This window comes from Gordionus sp. m RMFG-2023, chromosome 2, assembly GCF_954871325.1.
Source record: "Gordionus sp. m RMFG-2023 chromosome 2, tfGorSpeb1-WG-v2, whole genome shotgun sequence".
In the NCBI taxonomy this organism is placed as follows: Eukaryota; Metazoa; Nematomorpha; class Gordioida; order Chordodea; family Parachordodidae; genus Gordionus; species Gordionus sp. m RMFG-2023.
The window spans coordinates 43,528,628-43,549,220 of NC_088776.1; the positions used below are offsets into that span (position 1 = coordinate 43,528,628).

Consider the following 20,593-nt stretch of genomic DNA (forward strand, 5'->3'; position numbering starts at 1 on the left):
TAATTTTTTTTTAAACAATGCAAATGTTATTTATTTTTTTAAATAGATTTTACAAGTTTTTTTATAAAAATAGAAAGGAACACCCAAAGTTTTATTTATTTTTAATTTTTTAAAAAAATAACACCAATTTTATTATTTATACTTTAAATAAAAATTATTTTAAATATGGTTTTTGAATTATGGAAATATTTTGATAAAGATGAAGGTAATTTTGCAAAATGCGTCATCTGCGGAATTCTAATTTCACAGGGAGGAATACTGAAAAATTCGTTCAATACAACTAACATTAGGAAACATCTGAAGCGTTGCCATCAAAAGGAATTCGAAGAGCTAACACAAAAAGAACGAGAAATATTAGAAAAAACAAATCAAATTTTTAAAAAAAAGAGCCCTGAAAGTCAGCCAACAATATCAGCCATTCTTAATAAAACTAATATTTGGAAACATTCTGATCCTAAATCAATAATAATTTCTAAATTTATAGGGGAAATGATAACGTGTGACCACCAGCCGATTTCTATCTTGGAGGATATAGGCTTTAAAAGGCTTTTACATCATTTATGTCCAAATTACAAAATTCCCAATAGAAAGTATTTTTCGCATGGAGTTATTCCGGATATATATGAAAAACTCTCCGAAAAAATTCGTAAAGAAATTTTGGTTGACGATTCTTTTTTATCCTTTACGGTAAATATATGGACTAGAAGTTCAGGTGGCGATTCTCACATCTCATTAACATGCCACTATATAAACCAAAATTTTCAACAAATTAATAGAGTTCTAAATGTTAAAACATTTAATGAGTCGCATACAGCAATAAATATTGCTCAAATTTTAGATGAAATTATTAATTATTGGGGTATAAAGAAAAATAAAATACACCTAATCATTAGAGATAATGCACCCAATATAACTTTGGCCATGAAAAATGGGAAATTTCAAAGCGTTTCGTGTTTTGCACATAGTTTGCAATTGGTTGCACAGGCAGCAATTTTATCAGAGATCTATTATTGACATGCTTGCCCGGGTTAGAAAAATAGTAGGAAACTTTAAACATTCTTCTATTGCACAAAATTATCTAAAAGAAATCCAAATTCGATTAAGTCTAGCCCAGCACAAATTAATCCAGGATGTGCCCACCCGTTGGGATTCTACCTATTATATGCTCGAAAGATTGATAGAACAAAAAAGGGCGGTACAGCTGTTCATTATCGATAATCCTAATTTGGGAAATCTCTCATTATATGAGTGGGAATTAGCAGAAAGGGTAATTGATGTTCTTGAACCAATTCAGAGAGTAACAAAAGAAATAAGTACGGAATCATGTTCAATTAGCAATGTTATACCCTTTGTTGAAATTCTGAAAAGTGAATTAACAATTAATGGGGACACAGATAGAGGTGTGCAGACTATGAAGAATACCACTAATAATCAATTAACAACTCGGTTTTTTGATATTTATGATGATGACAATTATGTTGTCGCAACATTACTTGATCCTCGATATAAGGATTTCTTTTTGCCAAAAAACATATCATACATAGAAAAGCTCAGGACTGCATGTGAGTCTTTTTTAAAGGTGATGATAATGTTCAACTTCCAATTTCTAATAAAGATTCGTCAGGTTTTATATTTTTTAAAATAAATTTAGATTTTATTGTTAACTTAGGTAATGACAATGAAAAAAATGTTCCACATAACATTAAAAAATGCAAATTTAATTTAAGGGATGCTTATAAATTGAAAATAAAAGAAAAACTAGTAATAAATGAAATCGATAGTAATGTAAATGATGACCTGCCATACCTAATACAAGGAAAAAGAATCTTTATATATAGAAAGTATAACAACAAATTTTTCATATTAATTTAAATATTGCTTGGTTGGACTATGATTGACCCTGTTTGGGTGATTTTTCAAAATCAACAAAAGATTGGGTTTGTATGAAACCCACTATTTTATAAATGCTAATTTTATATTTGTGTTATTTATTTAGAAAACTCGAATAACATTGATGATATTGATATTATATCCCCAGTGAATCCACTTGAATATTGAAGAGTTAATGCTGTAAAATATCCAACTTTATCAACACTTGCACGTTAATTTTTGGCTCCTCCAGCAACAAGTGTCCCATCTGAGTCTGCCTTCAGTACGGCAGGGGATATTGATAGTCCTCATCGTAGAAGCCTATTGCCTGAAAATCTAGAGGCTCTTATATTTATTTTAAAAAATCTAATATATTATAATTTTATATATTAAATATTACAATTTTATAAACCAACATAAAATGGATATATTATTATATATTTTTTTTAAATTATTGTTGAAATAAAAAAATTAAATTATGCATAATTCTTTTATGCATAAAAAATATTGATTTATTAATTACATTTGGTTCAAAGAGGGGTGGTGAAAAATTAATATAAATATCGGATCGGTATCGGATCGGTTTTGAACCAATATCGGAAAATATCGGATCGGATCGGTGAAAAATATGTGGATCGGCACAGCCCTAGAATGAAGATTATACATTGAAATTTAACTCGAATAAAAAGAGTTGTAATGTTGGAAATTTTTATTGTCATTTTGATGAAATAAAAAATTTTAAATTAAACAGTAATCTGAATAAAAAGGATTATTGTAATCAAATGAGTGATATATATCCAGGGAAAATTTTAAATAATAAAAGAAATTCAGAGACCTTTAAATTCTCAGATGAATTTAGGTATGAATATTAATTATATTGACAATGGGATTAAAATAAATGTCATTCAACTCATTAAAATGCCTAAAAATTTAATAACTGAGGGAGCAAAGGAACAGAGTTCATGTCCTCATATTAATTTAAAATTTGGTGGACAAATGGTTGAAATGTTATTTGATACCGGGGCAAGTATTTCAATAATGTCTAGTGAAAATTTTTATAAATATTGGCCGAATGGTATTGTTGAGACAAAATATGTGTATTAAACAATTTGATGGATCTGAAATCAAAGTTTTAGGTAAAACTCAGTGGGATGTTATTTTCCATGATATTCCTATAATTTTAGATTTATGGATAGTGAATAAAAATGTTGAAACAATTATGGGTTGGGATTGGATTACCAAATTGGGACCTCGAAATAATTATTGGAATTTGTTATCATTGGTAGCGAATTGGCTAAAGAAAATGCCGAAAGAAAAATAATGGCTAATGAAGTCAGAGAAAAACTTAAAGAAAGAGAAATGAATAAATTAATGAGTGAAATGAAAGAATCTATAGTTAATAATAATATTTGTGAATATCATGCGAAAACCATGATGTATTCAAATCCATCTGAAATCTATAGTGAAATTGATAATGATAAAAAAATTAATAATGAAATTAATGAATTTAATAGAGTTAAAAATGCTATACTTATTTTAGTGGAAAAATATGGTATAATTTTTGAAGACACTTTGGGATGTCTAAATGATTATCAAATGGATTTAAAATTAAAAGAGGGATTTTCACCTATTTTCTTAGGGTGTCGTAGAGTTCCTTTTGAGTGGAAAAAGGAAATCAACGAAGAATTAGATAAATGGGTTAATGATGGTATTATTATTCCTGTGGAATATAGTGAATGGGCTACTCCATTAGTACCTGTTAAAAAATCTAACGGAAAACTTAGATTATGTGCAGATTTTAGAGTAACACTTAACAAATGGGTTGTGGAAGTGAAATATCCATTGCCGCGAATTGAAGAAATTTTGGCAAATTTAAAGGGGGCCAAATATTTTTCAAAGGTTGACTTTTCATCAGCTTATTTACAATTGCCTTTGATAGAAGAAATTCGTAAATTGATGACAATAACGACGCCTAAAGGATTATTTGCATTTTGTAGATTACCTTTTGGGTTAAGTGTATCTGCACAGATTTTTCAGAGAACAATGGCATCAGTTTTCCAGGGTTTGGAAGGTGTATTTTATTATATGGATGTGTTGATAACTGGAGTGACCCCAGAACAACATAATCAACGTCTGGAAGAGGTTTTCAAGAGAATTAAAGATAAAGGTTTAAAAGCCAGTAAAGAGAAAAGTATTCTTGGTGTCACCGAAATAGTGTATTTGGGTCATCAGATTAATGGAATTGAAGTGAAACCTCTCGATAAAAATTTAAAAAATATTTTGAACATAAATCAGCCTAGTAATAAAGCTGAGGTACAGTCTTTTATGGGCATGATAAATTATTATCATAGATTTGTGGATAATTTTGCAAAAATTGCAGCTCCACTATATGATTTATTAAAAAAGGCGTCAATTTTGAGTGGAAAATTGAACAAAAAAACGCTTTTGAACATGAGAAAAATTGGTGAGGAACCAATTTTAGTGTGTTTTAATAATGACTTGGAGATAATTCTTGCTGTTGATGCGTCAAATAAAGGTGTAGGAGGTGCATTATTACATGTCATTGATAGTTTAGAGAGACCTATTATTTTTTTTTCGAGAATATTTCATGAAGTTGAAACGAGGTACTCTGTTATAGAACAGGAGGCAATAAAATATATCTAAATTATTTGGTATTTCTTTTTTTAATAAATTCTAGGTATTTCTTTATTGTATAAAATTAAGTATTATAATCATAAATTTCATAATTCAATTAATAATAATAATCTCACCGATTATGATTATAACTTATAATTTCTCAATAATCTCACAGATTATTATTATAACTTAATATTAATGGTTAGAATTTTGAACATTTTACTACTATTTAACATTTCTTTATTTTATAATTTTTTTTTAAATTAATTCCAATATTTTTATAAAACAAACATAAAAATCATAATCATTAAAAAAAATGTCCATAAAAATTCTTTTCTTTGTTTTACAATTCATATATTCATCCGCGTTAATTCTTTATCAATCAATATAAACAAAAATCAATATTTTTTATGTTTCTAAATATATATTAATAATTGATTGACATTTATCATTTAATAATAATAATATTGATAAATATATATATAATATACCAACATATATGAAATATCTACTACAAATATATATGAAATATATATCACGACCGCCCTAAAAAACCAAGACGGAATAATTAAAAAAAATATGTGAACTTGAAATTTCTATATTTATTTATTATCTTTGTCCTCTTTCAACATCTCGTTTTCTTCAGTCTCCATACGAGTATATTTCTTTTGTAAACCCATATTGTCCTTCATTTTAATCACTGTCGAACTCATTTTGGTAGCCTTGTCACTGGTATTTTGCGTCTTAGCATAATATTTGAATTTATTCTCCATCAATGTATTTGATTCTCTCAAGTTTTTAACTTGTATTTTTGTCAATCTTTTCCCTATTCCATCATAATTGGTCGGTGGCCACGGTCGATTTCCATACTGTTGATTATAAGATTCAATTTCGTTTCTTTTATTATAGTTTACATATCTATCCCCAGATAGTACATTTTTAGTTTTTCCACAGAAATAACTGGTTGTAGGAACTTCCTACCAAATGTCGCGAATATTTGATCGGTAAGAGATTTGTGATTTATACCGATCATAAACCATAAATTCATTTGTTTAAAAAAGATAACAAGGAATTAATGATGTCCCCAAGATTACAACGGTGGTTGTTACTTGTGGGAAGTTTTAATGTGGAAATAAAATATCGGCGAGGAAGAGAAAATCATTTGCCTGATATATTATCAAGATTAGGAGCAGGTTGTGCGACTCCTGAAATAATTGATAATATGATTATAGATAGAGAGGATGCTTTAGTGCGTACTTTATTATATATGTTAAAAGGAGGTCCTACAACGTGGGAAGATCTCAAATATTATACTTTAAAAGATAAAGTATCAAGACAAATAAAATTTTTTAACGGGGAAAAAACCTTGGAAAAATAATTATAAAATTTATCAAAAATTTGAAAAAGAATTATCTGTGGTGGATGATTGTTTAATGAGGGGAAATAGGGCAGTAATTCCTTTGAAATTACGTGCTAAAATAATTAATTTATTACATGCAGGACATCAGGGTCAAAGTAAAATGAAATCTTGGGCTCGTGAATATGTGTGGTGGCCTGGAATGGGTAATGATATTGAAAAAATTACAAAGGAATGTGTTCCATGTAATACATGTGCCGTTATGCCCCGAAAAGAGATGGGACAAGTATGGCCAAAGTCAAAGAAACCATGGAACCGTCTCCACATAGATTTTTTTGAATTGGATAAAAAATCATATTTTTTAGTAGTGGATTCATATTCCAAATGGATTGAATTTGAGAGGTTCAGGGGTTAACAACTAAAGTTGTTATTAAATTATTACAAAAATTGTGGGCTAAGTTTGGTATTCCTAAAATAATTGTATCGGATGGAGGTCCGGCTTTTATAAGTGAGAATTTTAAACAATTTTGTAATTCGATAAAAATTAACCATATTTTAACTCCACCTTATCATCCTAGCTCTAATGGCCAGGCTGAAAGAATGGTAGCCATAGTGAAAAATTGGTTAAAGAAATCTAAACAAAAAATGAAGTCTGGTTAGCCCAGTTATATTATAATAATTCAAGAAATAAAGAGGGAGTTACTCCTGTCGAATTATATTTGGGTAGAAGAACCAGATTACCTTTAGATTTTCTTAAATCAAGAGATTGATAATTTAGAATCTTATGGAAAAAGCAATATAAAATTCCCTGTGGGTCAAATTATTTGGGGAAGACTTTTTGACCATAAAAAAATGGGAAAAAGGTATTGTTTTGGATAATATTGGGAATAAATTGTGTAATATAAAATTTGATGATGGTACTGTGGGAGTACGTCATAATGATTTTATTAAGGTATATAATTAAAAAAAAAAAAAATTTGTCCATAAAGACCGGAAACAAAGTTCCTATAAATCTTTAGGACAAACTTACTTTGTACTTAAACAATTTAGGGTTAAATTTATACAATTAAGTATCAATGAGAAATATAAATTAAATAATTAAAAATATATGTATAGCAAAAAGGTGAATAAACTGAGAAGAAATTAATAAAAAAAAATACTTATCATTTTAGATAAGAGTGAATAATAAAAAAAAATTGAACATGCAGATTTATGGGGAAATCTACTCTAGGGATATATGTTTCATTTTATAAAAAAAATATTATATCACGTGATTCTATGATATTGGTCTCAGATCTTATAAATTCACTAAAGTATAAACTTGTGAAGAAATAAATAAGTATATGGAGATAAAGAGGATTAAGATTAATATGTTTTATGTGTTTATAAGGAAAGTCAAATTTTATTTATTTTTTTGAAAAAAAGGGGAAGAAAAACATAAGGTTGTTTTTAAGTTAAGACTAATATGTTTTATGTGGTTTTAAGAGAAATGAAATTTTATTTATATTAAAAAAAAAGGAGAGAAAGACTTAAATGTGTTTTCATTTTTATTGCGTTGGACAAGCAAAAAAAAGTATTTATTTTATTTAATTAAAAAAAATAATATGGGTATTCATGATTATAATTATGAGGGAAGAATTTATTTTTGTTGTTAAAAAAAAAGAGATACCATATGATAAAAAAATTTTAATTATTAATTATATTTTTTTTTAAGAAAATAAAGTTAAAATTTTTTTTATTTAAAAAGAAAAATTATAAAAAAAAATGAACTATAAATTGGACACAGAGGACCACATAATATATTTGAAAATTGTAAAAAGGAGAAAAATATCTATTAAGAAGCCCAGTGTGGACAGCTATAAGCGTTGCTTTAGATGCCGAAGTTTTGGACACTCAATTAAAAATTGTATGATACCAACTAAGGTATTGATGAACCAAGAGTGTAATGATTATATGAGTGACTCGGAGGAAATTCCTACAACTAGTTATTTCTGTGGAAAAACTAAAAATGTACTATCTGGGGATAGATATGTAAACTATAATAAAAGAAACGAAATTGAATCTTATAATCAACAGTATGGAAATCGACCATGGCCACCGACCAATTATGATGGAATAGGGAAAAAATTGACAGAAATACAAGCTAAAAACCTGAGAGAATCAAATACATTGATAGAGAATAAATTCAAATATTATGCTAAGACGCCAACTATCAGTGACAAGCAACAGTATGGAAATCGACCGTGGCCACCGACCAATTATGATGGAATAGGGAAAAAATTGACAGAAATACAAGCTAAAAACCTGAGAGAATCAAATACATTGATAGAGAATAAATTCAAATATTATGCTAAGACGCCAACTATCAGTGACAAGGCTACCAAAATGAGTTCGACAGTGATTAAAATGAACGACAATATGGGTTTACAAAAGAAATATACTCGTATGGAGACTGAAGAAAACGAGATGCTGAAAGAGGACAAAGATAATGAATAAATATAGAAATTTCAAATTCACATATTTTTTTTAATTATTCCGTCTTGGTTTTTTTAGGGCGGTCGTGATATATATTTCATATATATTTGTAGTAGATATTTCATATATGTTGGTATATTATATATATATATTTATCAATATTATTATTATTAAATGATAAATGTCAATCAATTATTAATATATATTTAGAAACATAAAAAATATTGATTTTTGTTTATATTGATTGATAAAGAATTAACGCGGATGAATATATGAATTGTAAAACAAAGAAAAGAATTTTTATGGACATTTTTTTAATTATTATGATTTTTATGATTGTTTTATAAAAATATTGGAATTAATTTTAAAAAAAATTATAAAATAAAGAAATGTTAAATAGTAGTAAAATGTTCAAAATTCTAACCATTAATATTAAGTTATAATAATCTGTGAGATTATTGAGAAATTATAAGTTATAATCATAATCGGTGAGATTATTGAGAAACAATATTATAAATTATTGAGTGTTATTTTAGTTTTCATAAAAATTATTTTGCTCTTATTCTATCAATTTAGTTATTATTTAATAATAATATTGTTTCATCATCCAAATACCTATAGTGAATTCAAACTCACTAAAAAACAAGTTTTGGAAAAATCTTATTTTTGAGTAAATCTTTAAAGATTTTTTATCAAAAAACCTCAAAATTTAGTAAATCTTTTGTAAATTTCATGCATAACAAACCTTTCTGCAGTTTATCAGCAAAATTTCTGGACTTACACAATATTATTTTGTCTAAAATCTTAATCGGGCCGTTTAACAACATTACATCTAGGTTTACCTGGATATAATAAAAGAATCACTTGAAATGAATTATTATTTTTTTAAGTTTGATTATACAATCTCTTTTGGATAAATAGGCGATGAAAAAAGAAATTATTGACCTTTATTTTTTTTCGTACTTTGACGCTAAATATTTTACTTATTGAAAATTGTAAATTGATTGATAAATTTAGTCATTTGGAATAAAATTAAAACAAAATGATTTCTTAACAGTCTCATACAAACCCACTCATATAGTGATGCAGCCTCATTCCGTTCCCTTTTTAAAATTAAATTAGAATGAAAGCTAACCTACACTATGGTGAAGAGAAATCCTCCTTATCTCAAGATATAAATGAAAAGCCACGGTCTCAGTTTTGAAATATTGGAAATACTTGCATAATAAAGGTAACAGAATTTAGAGACATGACTAATGACTAATATTTTGACAAACCCAAGTCTCTCAGCACACATACCCAAAATTTTTAGACCATCGAACTTAGTCAATCCCTCTCCCCCCCCCTCCAATCGAACAACCCCTTACTCGGTCCCGAATATATAATTACCTTTTCCATTCATATTTGTAATTTTTTTAAGTAATAAATGACCAATAAGTTTATATCAAAAATAGATTTTATCATTGTATTTCTAGCACATAGGTATACCTAAAATTGATATCTTTTTTGAAATTATGCTATTTAAATGATAAATCCGTTCAAACAAGATAATAATTTTTATTAGGAAGTTTGATAAAATAATTTTTTAATATATATCATAATTTACAGTTATTTAACATTATATGAATTTTTTTTAATGACATTGGTTCAAAGATATGTTAAATATCGGCACAGACCTAATATTTAACATTCTTAAAATAATACATTTAAGAATACTGTATTTAACCAATTTGCATTCAACAGTTTCAACGTAAAATAGTTCTCAAAACAAATGATATGTATAACTTTTTAAAATCCTAATTCGTCTGTTATATTTTCATAAGTCTATTGAATATCATTTATTAAATCAGAAATTTGCGGCCCGGCTCAGCCATTTTAAAAAAAATTTTCAGGCCCGGCCCAGGTAAATTTTAAAATTACGGCCCGGCCCTGGTACTCGGACCTGCAGGTCTCTGATTTAGAAAAAATTCATTCACAAGTTGCTTAATCATTTTGAGTATAACACCTACTTTAAAAATATTCATTTAAAAAAAGACTATGGATATTAAATAATCGGAACCAGCTATTTTAAAATATCTTTAAAAAAAATTAATTTTTTTAAAAAATAACATAAAAAAGGATTGATTCATTTTTTATATTTTTTATTTATTTTTATATTGAATTTGTTTAAATTATTATTTTATATTATTTATGCATTTACTATACCCATGCTATAAATGGAAAAAAACACAAATTTAGAATTTGTAAATAAATTATACCACTCATAAATATTTTTTAATAATATTTTATTATTTTGTTTTTAAATTTTATTTGTACATGTTATTTTATTTTATAGGTATATAAATTAAAATATAAATCATTTTTTTCTTTTAAGCTAAAGATATTTTAATATATAATCTTTCATTAACTCAACATTTTATTTCTTTATTATTTCATAGAATTTGATGTAAATATTAATTAATTTTTTTTTATTAAACATTTTTAAAGGTGGTTTTTATTAATATTAAGTATTGTTTATGAATTTTTAAATGTGGTTTTTTAAAATATTAATATCAGATAGCTGCAGAGGTAATTTGCATGGCCCAAATTTTTAAAATAGAAAAATTTCGTCCAGGCTCTTATTTTCAAAAAAAAAATTAGGCCTGGCAAGAATTTTTTTAAAAATATTTAGACATAGTCCATGCTTTATATACTCAGGGCTGGCCCATCCCGGACTTTTTTAATGTTATTTTAGGTCTAATCACCATCTTTCAATCGTTTGAGTTGTTATTGAAATTTCTATCTTCAATCAACAAAGATTTTACATTATAATATATATATATACATTTTGTTGAACATATTTTGATTTGATAAAAATTTTAAATCTTCTTTGTAAATAAATCATTTTTGAGGAATTCTTTCGAGAATTTTATTATAAATAAACAATCTTTTAGCTAAATCTTTTATAGTTATTTTTATCATTGTAAAATTATCTATTTTTTTTTAGTATATTAAAAGACGTCGTTTTTCTAAATAATTTTTTTAAAAATATTTATATCTTTTTATGTTATTTTATATGATCTTTTTAACGAAAATATTTTAATGTGACAGACAATTGTCATATTCATTATTTTTTAATATTTTTGACATAAAAGGGTAAAATAATATTTATATTGTAAAGATGTTAAATTATAAGTTCAAATGAAGATGTTTCTTGGAAAAATGGCAATTATCATAATAGATATTTTTAAACATATTTTTGACGCTAATGGACAATATGTATTTTTAACATGCTAAATTAAAATGTGACAATTGTCATAATCGTTGTTTTTAAAGTTTTTTTGATGTAAATGGGCTAACATAATCGTTGTTTTTAAAGTTTTTTTGATGTAAATTGGCTAAAATAAGTAATGCTAAAATGTTTAAATAAAACTTGAGTGATGATGCTTCCTAGATAAGGACAATTGTCATAATCGTTTATTTTATAGTTTATAGAATTTTTTTGACGCAAATGATAAATATAGGTTGTAAACATGTTAAATAAAAATTCAGTGAAGATCTATAGATGACAATTTTCATGAAATTTTAATTTAACCCTTCACTACAAAGGTGGAAAAAAATCCCTTAACTACAAAGGTGGGGTCTATTTTACCCCAAATTTTGATATATCTCAGAACATATTAAAATTTGAGATCTAAAATTTTGAATATATATTAAAAAATTATTGGAAATAATAAATACAAAATCTTAGAATAATAGTTACTTCTAAAATAAAGTTATGCAAATTTTTCTAAAGTTGATGAAATAAAAAATTTTTTCTGAGACTTTCATTTAATTATAGTTTTATCACCAAAAAAATGCAAATTTTATTATATATTTTATTAAATCAATGTTGAATAAAAATAATTACATAAATATTTTGAAAAAATATCAAATATTAAAAAAAATATTAATCATCAAATATCATGTAAATTTTTGTAATAACATTCACGAAAAAATGTATGCATATGATCTTTACAAATGAATTTTGAACAATTAAAAAAAATAAATGTTGTTTTATGTCTTCCACTCTTGAACAATCATAAGATCTTCCCTTTTTATTTGATGGAATATGTTTTTCATCAGTTATATTTTGAACATCCCCAATTACATAATAATCTACATATACTACGGTTTTCAGATCTGCTGTTCATATATGAAGATATGAGTTCCATTGCTATTATAAATTTTTATATTCGATAAATTATTAGCTTTATAAACTATCAGTGCATTTATTATTGATATATTTACTATAGTATAAAAAATGGTCAATGGCCGCCATCTTTTGGATTTTCGAGATATATAATATAAATATTAAACTACTATAAGTAAAACCAGGTCAAATTATCTTCAGGATTTTTAATTACCAAGATTATTAAAGCCGTGGGGTATTATTTATCCCACCTTTGTAGTGAAGGGTTTAATGTTTACAATATATATTTTAACCCATTCGTCAAAAAAATTCACAAAAACTTTAAAAATGACAAATATGACAATTGTCACTTTTGTATGGTACATCTTCATAAAATTTTAAATTAATATGTTTACAATATATATTTTTACCCATTTGCGTTAAAAAAATTTAAAAAACTTTAAAAATACGATTATTATAATTGTCACTTATCAATAGTACATCTTCATGAAATTTTTTAACATGTTTAGAATATATATTTTTACCCATTTGCGTTAAAAAAATTCAAAAAACCTTAAAAATAACGATTATGACAATTGTCACTTATCAATAGTAGATCTTTATGAAATTTTAATTTAGCATGTATACAACATATATTTTTACCCATTTGCATTAAAAAATTCAAAAAACTTTAAAAATAACGATTGACAATTGTCACTTGTCTATAGTATATCTTCAATGAAATTTTAATTTACCATGTTTACAACCTATATTTATAACGATTTGCGTCAAAAAAATTTAATAAACTTCAAGCATAACGATTATGAAAATTGTCACTTATCTATAGTACGTACATCTTAATTGAAATTTTAATTTAACATGTTAAAAATACATCATTTTTGTTCATTTGCGTTAAAAAAATCTAATATATTTAAAAATATCGATTATGATAATTGCCAATTTTCTATGGAACATCTTCATTAAATTTATAATTTAACATCTTTCAAAATATAAATATTATTTTACCCTTTTGTGTCAAAAAGTTTCAAAAGTGTCTAAAAATAAGGAATATGACAATTGTCACGTTAAAATATTTTCCTTAAAAAAATCATATAAAATAAGATAAAAAAGTTATTTAGAAAAAACCAATTCTATTAATAAACAAAAAAATATATAATTTTACAAAGATGATAAAAATAAAATATAAAAGTTTTCGTCTAAAAGATTGTTTATTTATAATAAAATTCTCAAAAAATTTCCTAAAATACAAAGAACAAATGTTCAAAAATCTTTTAATTTTTTTGCTTATAATTTTGGGCATGAAAATCACTAATAAATTGTAACAAAAATAATATTACAATAGCAGCATATCATTTTTTTTTATTAAAAAAAATATCAAATATATAATCTATTTTCATAATAATATAATATAAATTATTATGTTTAAAAAAAAAATTTTAAAACAAAAAAATTTTTTTTTATATTCTTTAAAAATATTTAAATAAATAAATTTTGGTAAAATTAGACTCGAGCCAACTCCTGAGCCGACTTGAGCCAATGAGCCTAAGTCAATATTTCGGCTCCGACCTTCAGCTTTTTAACAACACTAGTTCTATATGCTATTTTAATTATATTGAAATAAACTCCTATAAAAATTATTATAATTAATTAGTTAAATTTAAAGATTGCCCTTATAAATAATATTGAAACTTAATATTTTGATACTAAGAAAATAATTCCTCCTATTTATATATTGCAGGGACCTGCAAAGATACCATTTGCATAGCCCAGATTTTTTAGCCTCCTGGCTTGCCCAGGATTCTTTCTAAAAAATTATATTTATAGCTAATAATAGAGATTTAACATATATGGCCCAGCCCAGGTATTTTTTTTAAAAAAATTTCAGGACTGACATGGGAATTTAAAGAAAAATTTCAGGCTCAGTTAAGATATATTTATGCAGATCTCTAATATATTATTTTATTTCTAGTTTATATAAAAATTTTACTTTTAATTCTAGATTTATATAAAAATAACATATTAATTAAATTAATCAGGCATTGTTAGCATTAAAATTAGTATAAATGGATATTGATAATTATATATGATAAAGGGTTTTGTCAATCTAATATAACTTTAACAATAATTTACTGAAAAATGATTACTATTAAAAATTAAAAAAAAATTTTTACATGTTACTTTTCCTAACAATGTTAATATTTTTAGAGTAATGAAAATGTAACGTTCCTTTTTGAGTTAGGTTTACAGCTATAATTAATAAAAGTTATTTTTTAATCCCACAACCCTAAGCTATTTGGAAACATAAATTGGATTAATTATGTTGATTTGGTAAATAAATATAAAAACCTTCCTGTTTGCGTTTATTTGTGGCGTTATTTGGTTGCTCTTTTGCTAATTTAGTGTTTAATTTTTGTGGTGTCAGTGTTGTACCTTTTTTATTGTCTTTAATTGGTTGAACTTTCACAACTTCTTCATCATCATCAATTTCATCAACATCTTCTAAAAGTTAAATATTATACTAATTAATTAAATGGTGTTGATCATCAAATATAGAAAATCACAAATTTTAAAGGTGAATAATATTAAATTATTAAACATAATGTTGATTATAATAATATAGAAAATATTCTTATTCTCATAATAATATAATATTTATTTATATACCATCAGAATTTTCTAAATCAATATCACTTTCTTCATCTTCATTTTCAAAATCATCTTCATCATCATCTAAGTCAAAATCATCTTCACCTAATAATAAACAAAAATTAAGTGTTCATATATAAAAGCAACTTATAATAACATCATTATTAAAGTATCATTTGAAACATGGAGAAAATGGTTTGAATATTTTGTTAAATGTTATTTCTTGGTTTATGAAGAAAAAATATCGATATTGCAGTAAAAAATTGTATAAGATTATTTATTAACTGATAAATAAATTATGTTCAAATAAAAAACTTTAAATAGTGATCATTTTAATAAGGTTATTATTGTGTCATTCCACATGAAATGAGAATAGTTTTGTGCAACATCTTTGAAAACAAATAAAATAATCACAATTGGGGGTTAATTGTAAATATTACAATTTATATATATATATAATAGAATAAACGAGATCGCAATTATCTTAGATTTTGAGGCAAAACTCTAAATCTATTTGACCACAATTTAGAGCCTTCAGAAAAATTCTAATAACAAATATTTCACATTTAGAAAGTAGGAATCATAAAATGGAATGATACTAGATCAATGATAATCATTAGTAATTTTCAAGACATGTCAGATATTGTTCCAAATCAGAGAATAGATAGATCTGGTAATTTGTCATCCAAGTCTTCAAGATATGTTCAGCGTTGACTATTTCATACATCTAAAGAGCATTTATAATAGCATAAACCACAGATCTAAGTAGTCGACATGAATAATTTATTTCATTATTGAGGCTATCATTATAAATTCATAAGCTATTTACAATTTATTTTATCCTACTTTTAGAGAAACTTTTCTTAAATTTTGACTGGCAAAAATATTTTTTATTTTTAGATAAAATGAAGCTTGCATCGCTTTGAAATCCTAATAAAATAGAAATGATGATTATTCCTTTCACATCATTGAACTATTTGACAATTATGTTTATTTCTTCTAATCAAAACCATTCCTCTATTGTTCAACTAGTAAAAAAAGAAACATTCATTTTATCTTTTTTTTACCCAAGTCTGGTCTAAATTATTTATTAATGTTTATGCACAAATCCAACCTGTTTTTTTATTTGTTCAAGTCTAATCCAAATTATTTTAGTCTCGAGTAGCCCAAAAATAACTAAAAAATATAAATTAAATTAAGTAAAATTACTAATTGCTTTGCTTTTATTAAAAATAAATAATCTTTTTATTTTGATAAAGAATATTATTTTTTAGAATATTTTTCAAACTCAATCCAATTTTTATAAAAAAATTATGTTACAGTGCAACTTCTAGCCAATCTTATGGAAACTATATTGTTGTTTACATGACAAGTTGACCAATTTTTATAAAAAAAATTACGTTACAAGTGCAACTTCTAGTCAATATGATGGACTATTATTTTCTTGCTAATTTTTTTTTAAATATAAAACGAAGTTAAAGCAAAAAGAACTAAAATAAAAATATAATATTTTCAAATACTGAGAAAAAAATGAAATTAAAAAATTTTATAACCCAATTTTAAATCCAAAATATTTGACAAAATGTCAGAAATATATTAGATAAAATATTATGTAAATACTGTTGTCGTTGTTAGAATCTTTGTCTACTATCTTTGGCAGTTGTCCTCTTTTACTTAAATTCTTTGATATCGTTTTATTTATTTTAATATCCTTTTCATCATCACTAGCTAAATCATTTAAATCAAGATCATCACTAGCTTTATTTATAAAAAATAAAAATTATTTTTAAATGCATTAAGTGTAGTTTTTGTTGCTTAACAACTTTGATCAAATTATGGACCTATTTCTAAAATAAAATTTCAGATCAGATCTTTGAAAAAAATAGTCAGATAGGTTTGGTTTGAATCAGGTGGGACCCCCAAAATAAATACTAAGCAAAGCTTTATTTATGTTAGTTATTTTATCATTACGATATATTTAATTATTTAATTATAATCCTCTGTAAAATTTTATTTATATTATTAAATTTATTATCATTATAGCACTAATTCAAATTAATATTCCAAGCCATTCTAGAATTGCCAACTTAATGCATTAAGATACTTATATAAATTAGAGCATTGCTCCAGACCTAATTTTTTTTTAAAAAGATCTATTTCTAATATGATCTAAAAAAATTTTAATAGGTAGTAGTCCGATTTAATTTTTATTGTAATTAAACATATGTGGAAAAATTGTAGGCACCTCAAGAAATTAAAAATGTGTTATTCTTGAAAAGAATATCTTGAAAAACATTAAAAAATCAAAATAATTAAAAATTTTGTTGAGATTTGTAAGACAAAAAATTTAAAAAGCATGAATCAAAAAATTACTATTCAAATTTGATCATGCTTTATAAAAATTTTATTATGTGCCAAACACTAAATTTTCGTTTTCCTGAAATAATAGGCTTATGAGTGCAAAAATCAGGGCTTCAAACCAATAAGTATAGTGGTTCAGTTCGTTTTTTAGTTTAAAATTTATTAAAGGTTTTGCTCCATTTCAATTTTTTTGAAGATATATTGTATAGATTCAGTCTGGAATTTATAACGGTTCTTTTCAGTTTATTGTGGTTTATATAAATTTGATTTTTTAAAGAAATTAATAAAATATATATATATTAATCTTAAAGAAAAATCTTTATAATTATATTTTATAATTCCTTATTTAATTTAACTATGATAATATCCTAAATTAGATAAATTCCTTTTTGATTCCATAAATGGATAAATAAGAACATGTATAAATAAATGAGGAATAAAAAACCCATAAATATATTACAATTGTATAAAAATAAACTTGTTAAAAAGGCTCAAATTTAAAAAATAAAATATATAATCATGATAACTCTTCATGAGGATTCAGAAAAAGTAAATATTAATATTTTTTTAAATTTAAAATATTGAAAAATATTTATTTTTTTGACTCTAAAAATCCTTATAAAATTGCTCAATTAAAATATAATATAGAATCATGTATAACTCTTCAAGAGGATTTAGAAATGTTAAATATTAATATTTTTTAAAAAAATTTAAATAATTGGAAATTTTTTTTGATTAAAATAAGAATTTAAAAAATAAATTATAGAATAATGTAATATTCATATTTTTTATATTATTTTAAATTGTCAAAAAAATAAATTTTTGACTAAAATATTAATCACCCCCCCCCCCACCCTTATATTAAAAAGCTTCAAATTTAAAAAATAAAATTTAAAATCATGTTAACTCTCTTCAAGAGGATTTAGAAAATGTCATATTTTTAAAAACAATTTCAAATATCAAAAAAATAACAATTTTAAATTATGATATATATTTTAATTTATTAAGCTAAAAATATTTAAAATAAATTTATGTGGTGTTGAGAAAATATTGCTAATAAAGATCTGAAAATTTTTGAGCCATTATTTAAAAATAAATATTTTATTTATTTCCGATATGTGTTACAACAATATTTAAAAATTAATAATATAACATATTTTAATTTTCATAATCTAATAATCTCTCTTCGTTCATTAGTTCTTCAACCCTAGGAAGGGTGGTGAATTATGAGGTTCAGGGAGAGGGTATACAGCCATGGAAGGCTGGCATAGGTGTGAGAAATGGGGTAACAGGCATAGGAGATGGGGTAACAGGTGTGTTATAGGTGCAGCCAGAAGCATGTCCTGCCTATTACATGATCTACTGTAATAAAATTAATTAAAATTTAATGATTTTACTCTCTTTTTCCTATCTTTATATATTATTTTTTTACTATTTTTAAAATAAAAAAACATTTTCTAAATCATATTAAAGAGCTGAACAAGAATATATAAAATTTTTATGTTTGTTTAATAAGAGTTTATTACAAAGTCATATTTTAGACACACCCATAAATTTCTTATAATAAAAAGGAATATATTACAATTACTTCCCATTCTTTATATATATATACCAGACCTATAGACCCAGCCCTAGGTTAAACCTATGTACAGGCATGACATATTTTAATTTTTTTAAATATACCAAGACCAGGCTCAAATTTTTTTAAATACCAAAGCTAAACTGTATATTTTAAAACCAAATATTTTAATTAGTTATTAGCTATAAAAATTAATAGAATATATTTCAAAAAAAATCTGTGCCAAGCTCAAAGATATAAAACCCAGGCCAGACCAAAAAAAATTTTTAAAAAAATCTAGACTGTTTTGATGAGATTTTTGTAAGTCTCTATATATACTAGAAATTAAGTAAATTTATAAACTAAATTTATTATTTGTAATTAAGTAAATAATTACTAATTAAAGTGAAGAGGAAGCTTTCCTTCTATACAATTTATACTTATATAAAGTTGAAAATTTTATTTGATGTCTATTATGACATGTTGGACATTGATTATCAGATAGTGTTGTTTAAAGGCTCAAATTTTGATATGGCCAAATTAGGATTTTAGCCAAAATAATTTCATGTATTTACAATAAAATAGTATAATTATTTAATTTAAATGTTTTACAATCCAATATAAATTTATGCATACCCATTTCTTCAGCTTCACTGTCAATTAATGAATCAATATCTGACTCTTCATCTTGCTATAATATTTTAAATACATATTAGATGTAAAAGATTTATACCTGGGCCCTTTTATTATACTTTTTTGGAGTGTTTTCACTTTGTTTATTTCCATTTTGAAATGATTTCTTTTGAAATGAAACATTTTTTTGAAATGAATTATTCTTTTGGAACTTATTATTAGGACTATTATTTTGTTCCTTTACAAAATTTTGAGATTTCTTTTGAGGTAAAGTATTAGGAGTTTTTGATTTCATGTTTCTAGCTTTAGGTGTTTGTTTGAATCCCCGCTTTTCAAAATTTTGATTAGATTTATTTAATGACTTTGGAGTTTTCTGAATAATAACAATTTAATTAATAAAATAAGATTTTTTACCATGTTGGAATATTAAGGAAGTTTTATACTTTCTAAGAAGATCCACGACAAAATAACGAATTTGAAAAACAAAATGGACATGAAATGAGCGTATAAAAAAAATAGTATAAATTCTTTTTATTTTAAAATTAAAGAAATTCATTTTAAATTATCTTCATCTATTTGTAAAATTAATTTTTTATTATAAATGCTGTATTGTAATTAAGGAATTTATTTTATAAATTTGTTGGGATAAATTTATATACATTATTTACAATTTCTTGGATGTATGATGCAAATTATAATATTTTCATTAATAAATATATATAATATATAGACAAAACATATTAGTAAAGATAGCAATTTCTTGTTTCTTAAACTTTTTAATTGAATTTAATTTTTTTTACATCCATTTTACAAATATTTACAAAAATATTATATTGTAGTTAATAAATTAGGTCAATTGCAGTTTATGTTCAGCAAACACAAATAA

General features: G+C 24.4%; 2 protein-coding genes and 1 long non-coding RNA gene across 3 annotated transcripts; 1 reads left to right on the forward strand and 2 right to left on the reverse strand.

The window, feature by feature from the left end:
* Positions 1-165: 165 nt before the first annotated feature.
* Positions 166-3,190, forward strand: LOC135924360 (zinc finger BED domain-containing protein 4-like). The gene is made up of 3 exons (XM_065459417.1): positions 166-964; positions 1,086-1,562; positions 3,054-3,190. The coding sequence occupies exons 1-3, from the start codon at positions 166-168 to the stop codon at positions 3,188-3,190; spliced, it is 1,413 nt and encodes a 470-aa protein (XP_065315489.1).
* Positions 3,191-12,397: 9,207 nt separating this feature from the next.
* On the reverse strand, positions 12,398-19,716 carry LOC135923655 (putative uncharacterized protein DDB_G0272194). Its single transcript, XM_065458523.1, has 5 exons — positions 19,711-19,716; positions 16,776-16,913; positions 15,174-15,260; positions 14,856-15,008; positions 12,398-12,533 (listed from the first exon to the last, which is right to left on the reverse strand). Exons 1-5 carry the CDS (start codon positions 19,712-19,714, stop codon positions 12,439-12,441), a joined length of 477 nt encoding a protein of 158 aa, XP_065314595.1. The 5' UTR covers positions 19,715-19,716; the 3' UTR covers positions 12,398-12,438.
* Positions 19,711-20,175, reverse strand: LOC135923656 (uncharacterized). The gene is made up of 3 exons (XR_010571257.1): positions 20,122-20,175; positions 19,808-20,080; positions 19,711-19,765 (listed from the first exon to the last, which is right to left on the reverse strand). It is a non-coding gene; the product is annotated as an uncharacterized LOC135923656 (long non-coding RNA).
* Positions 20,176-20,593: the final 418 nt, after the last annotated feature.

What these genes read in the sequence shown, in the direction of transcription:
- LOC135924360 (XM_065459417.1), top strand. Translation starts at nt 166, where the DNA reads ATGGTTTTTGAATTATGGAAATATTTTGATAAAGATGAAGGTAATTTT. An exon ending in CGTTTCGTGTTTTGCACATA is followed by an intron (nt 965 to 1,085) that starts GTTTGCAATTGG and finishes ATTATCTAAAAG; the next exon opens with AAATCCAAATTCGATTAAGT. An exon ending in AGAAAAGCTCAGGACTGCAT is followed by an intron (nt 1,563 to 3,053) that starts GTGAGTCTTTTT and finishes CTATAATTTTAG; the next exon opens with ATTTATGGATAGTGAATAAA.
- LOC135923655 (XM_065458523.1), bottom strand. An exon ending in AGATTCTAACAACGACAACA is followed by an intron (nt 15,261 to 16,775) that starts GTATTTACATAA and finishes GTTTATTATTAG; the next exon opens with GTGAAGATGATTTTGACTTA. An exon ending in AAATAAACGCAAACAGGAAG is followed by an intron (nt 12,534 to 14,855) that starts GTTTTTATATTT and finishes AATTTATAATAG; the next exon opens with CAATGGAACTCATATCTTCA.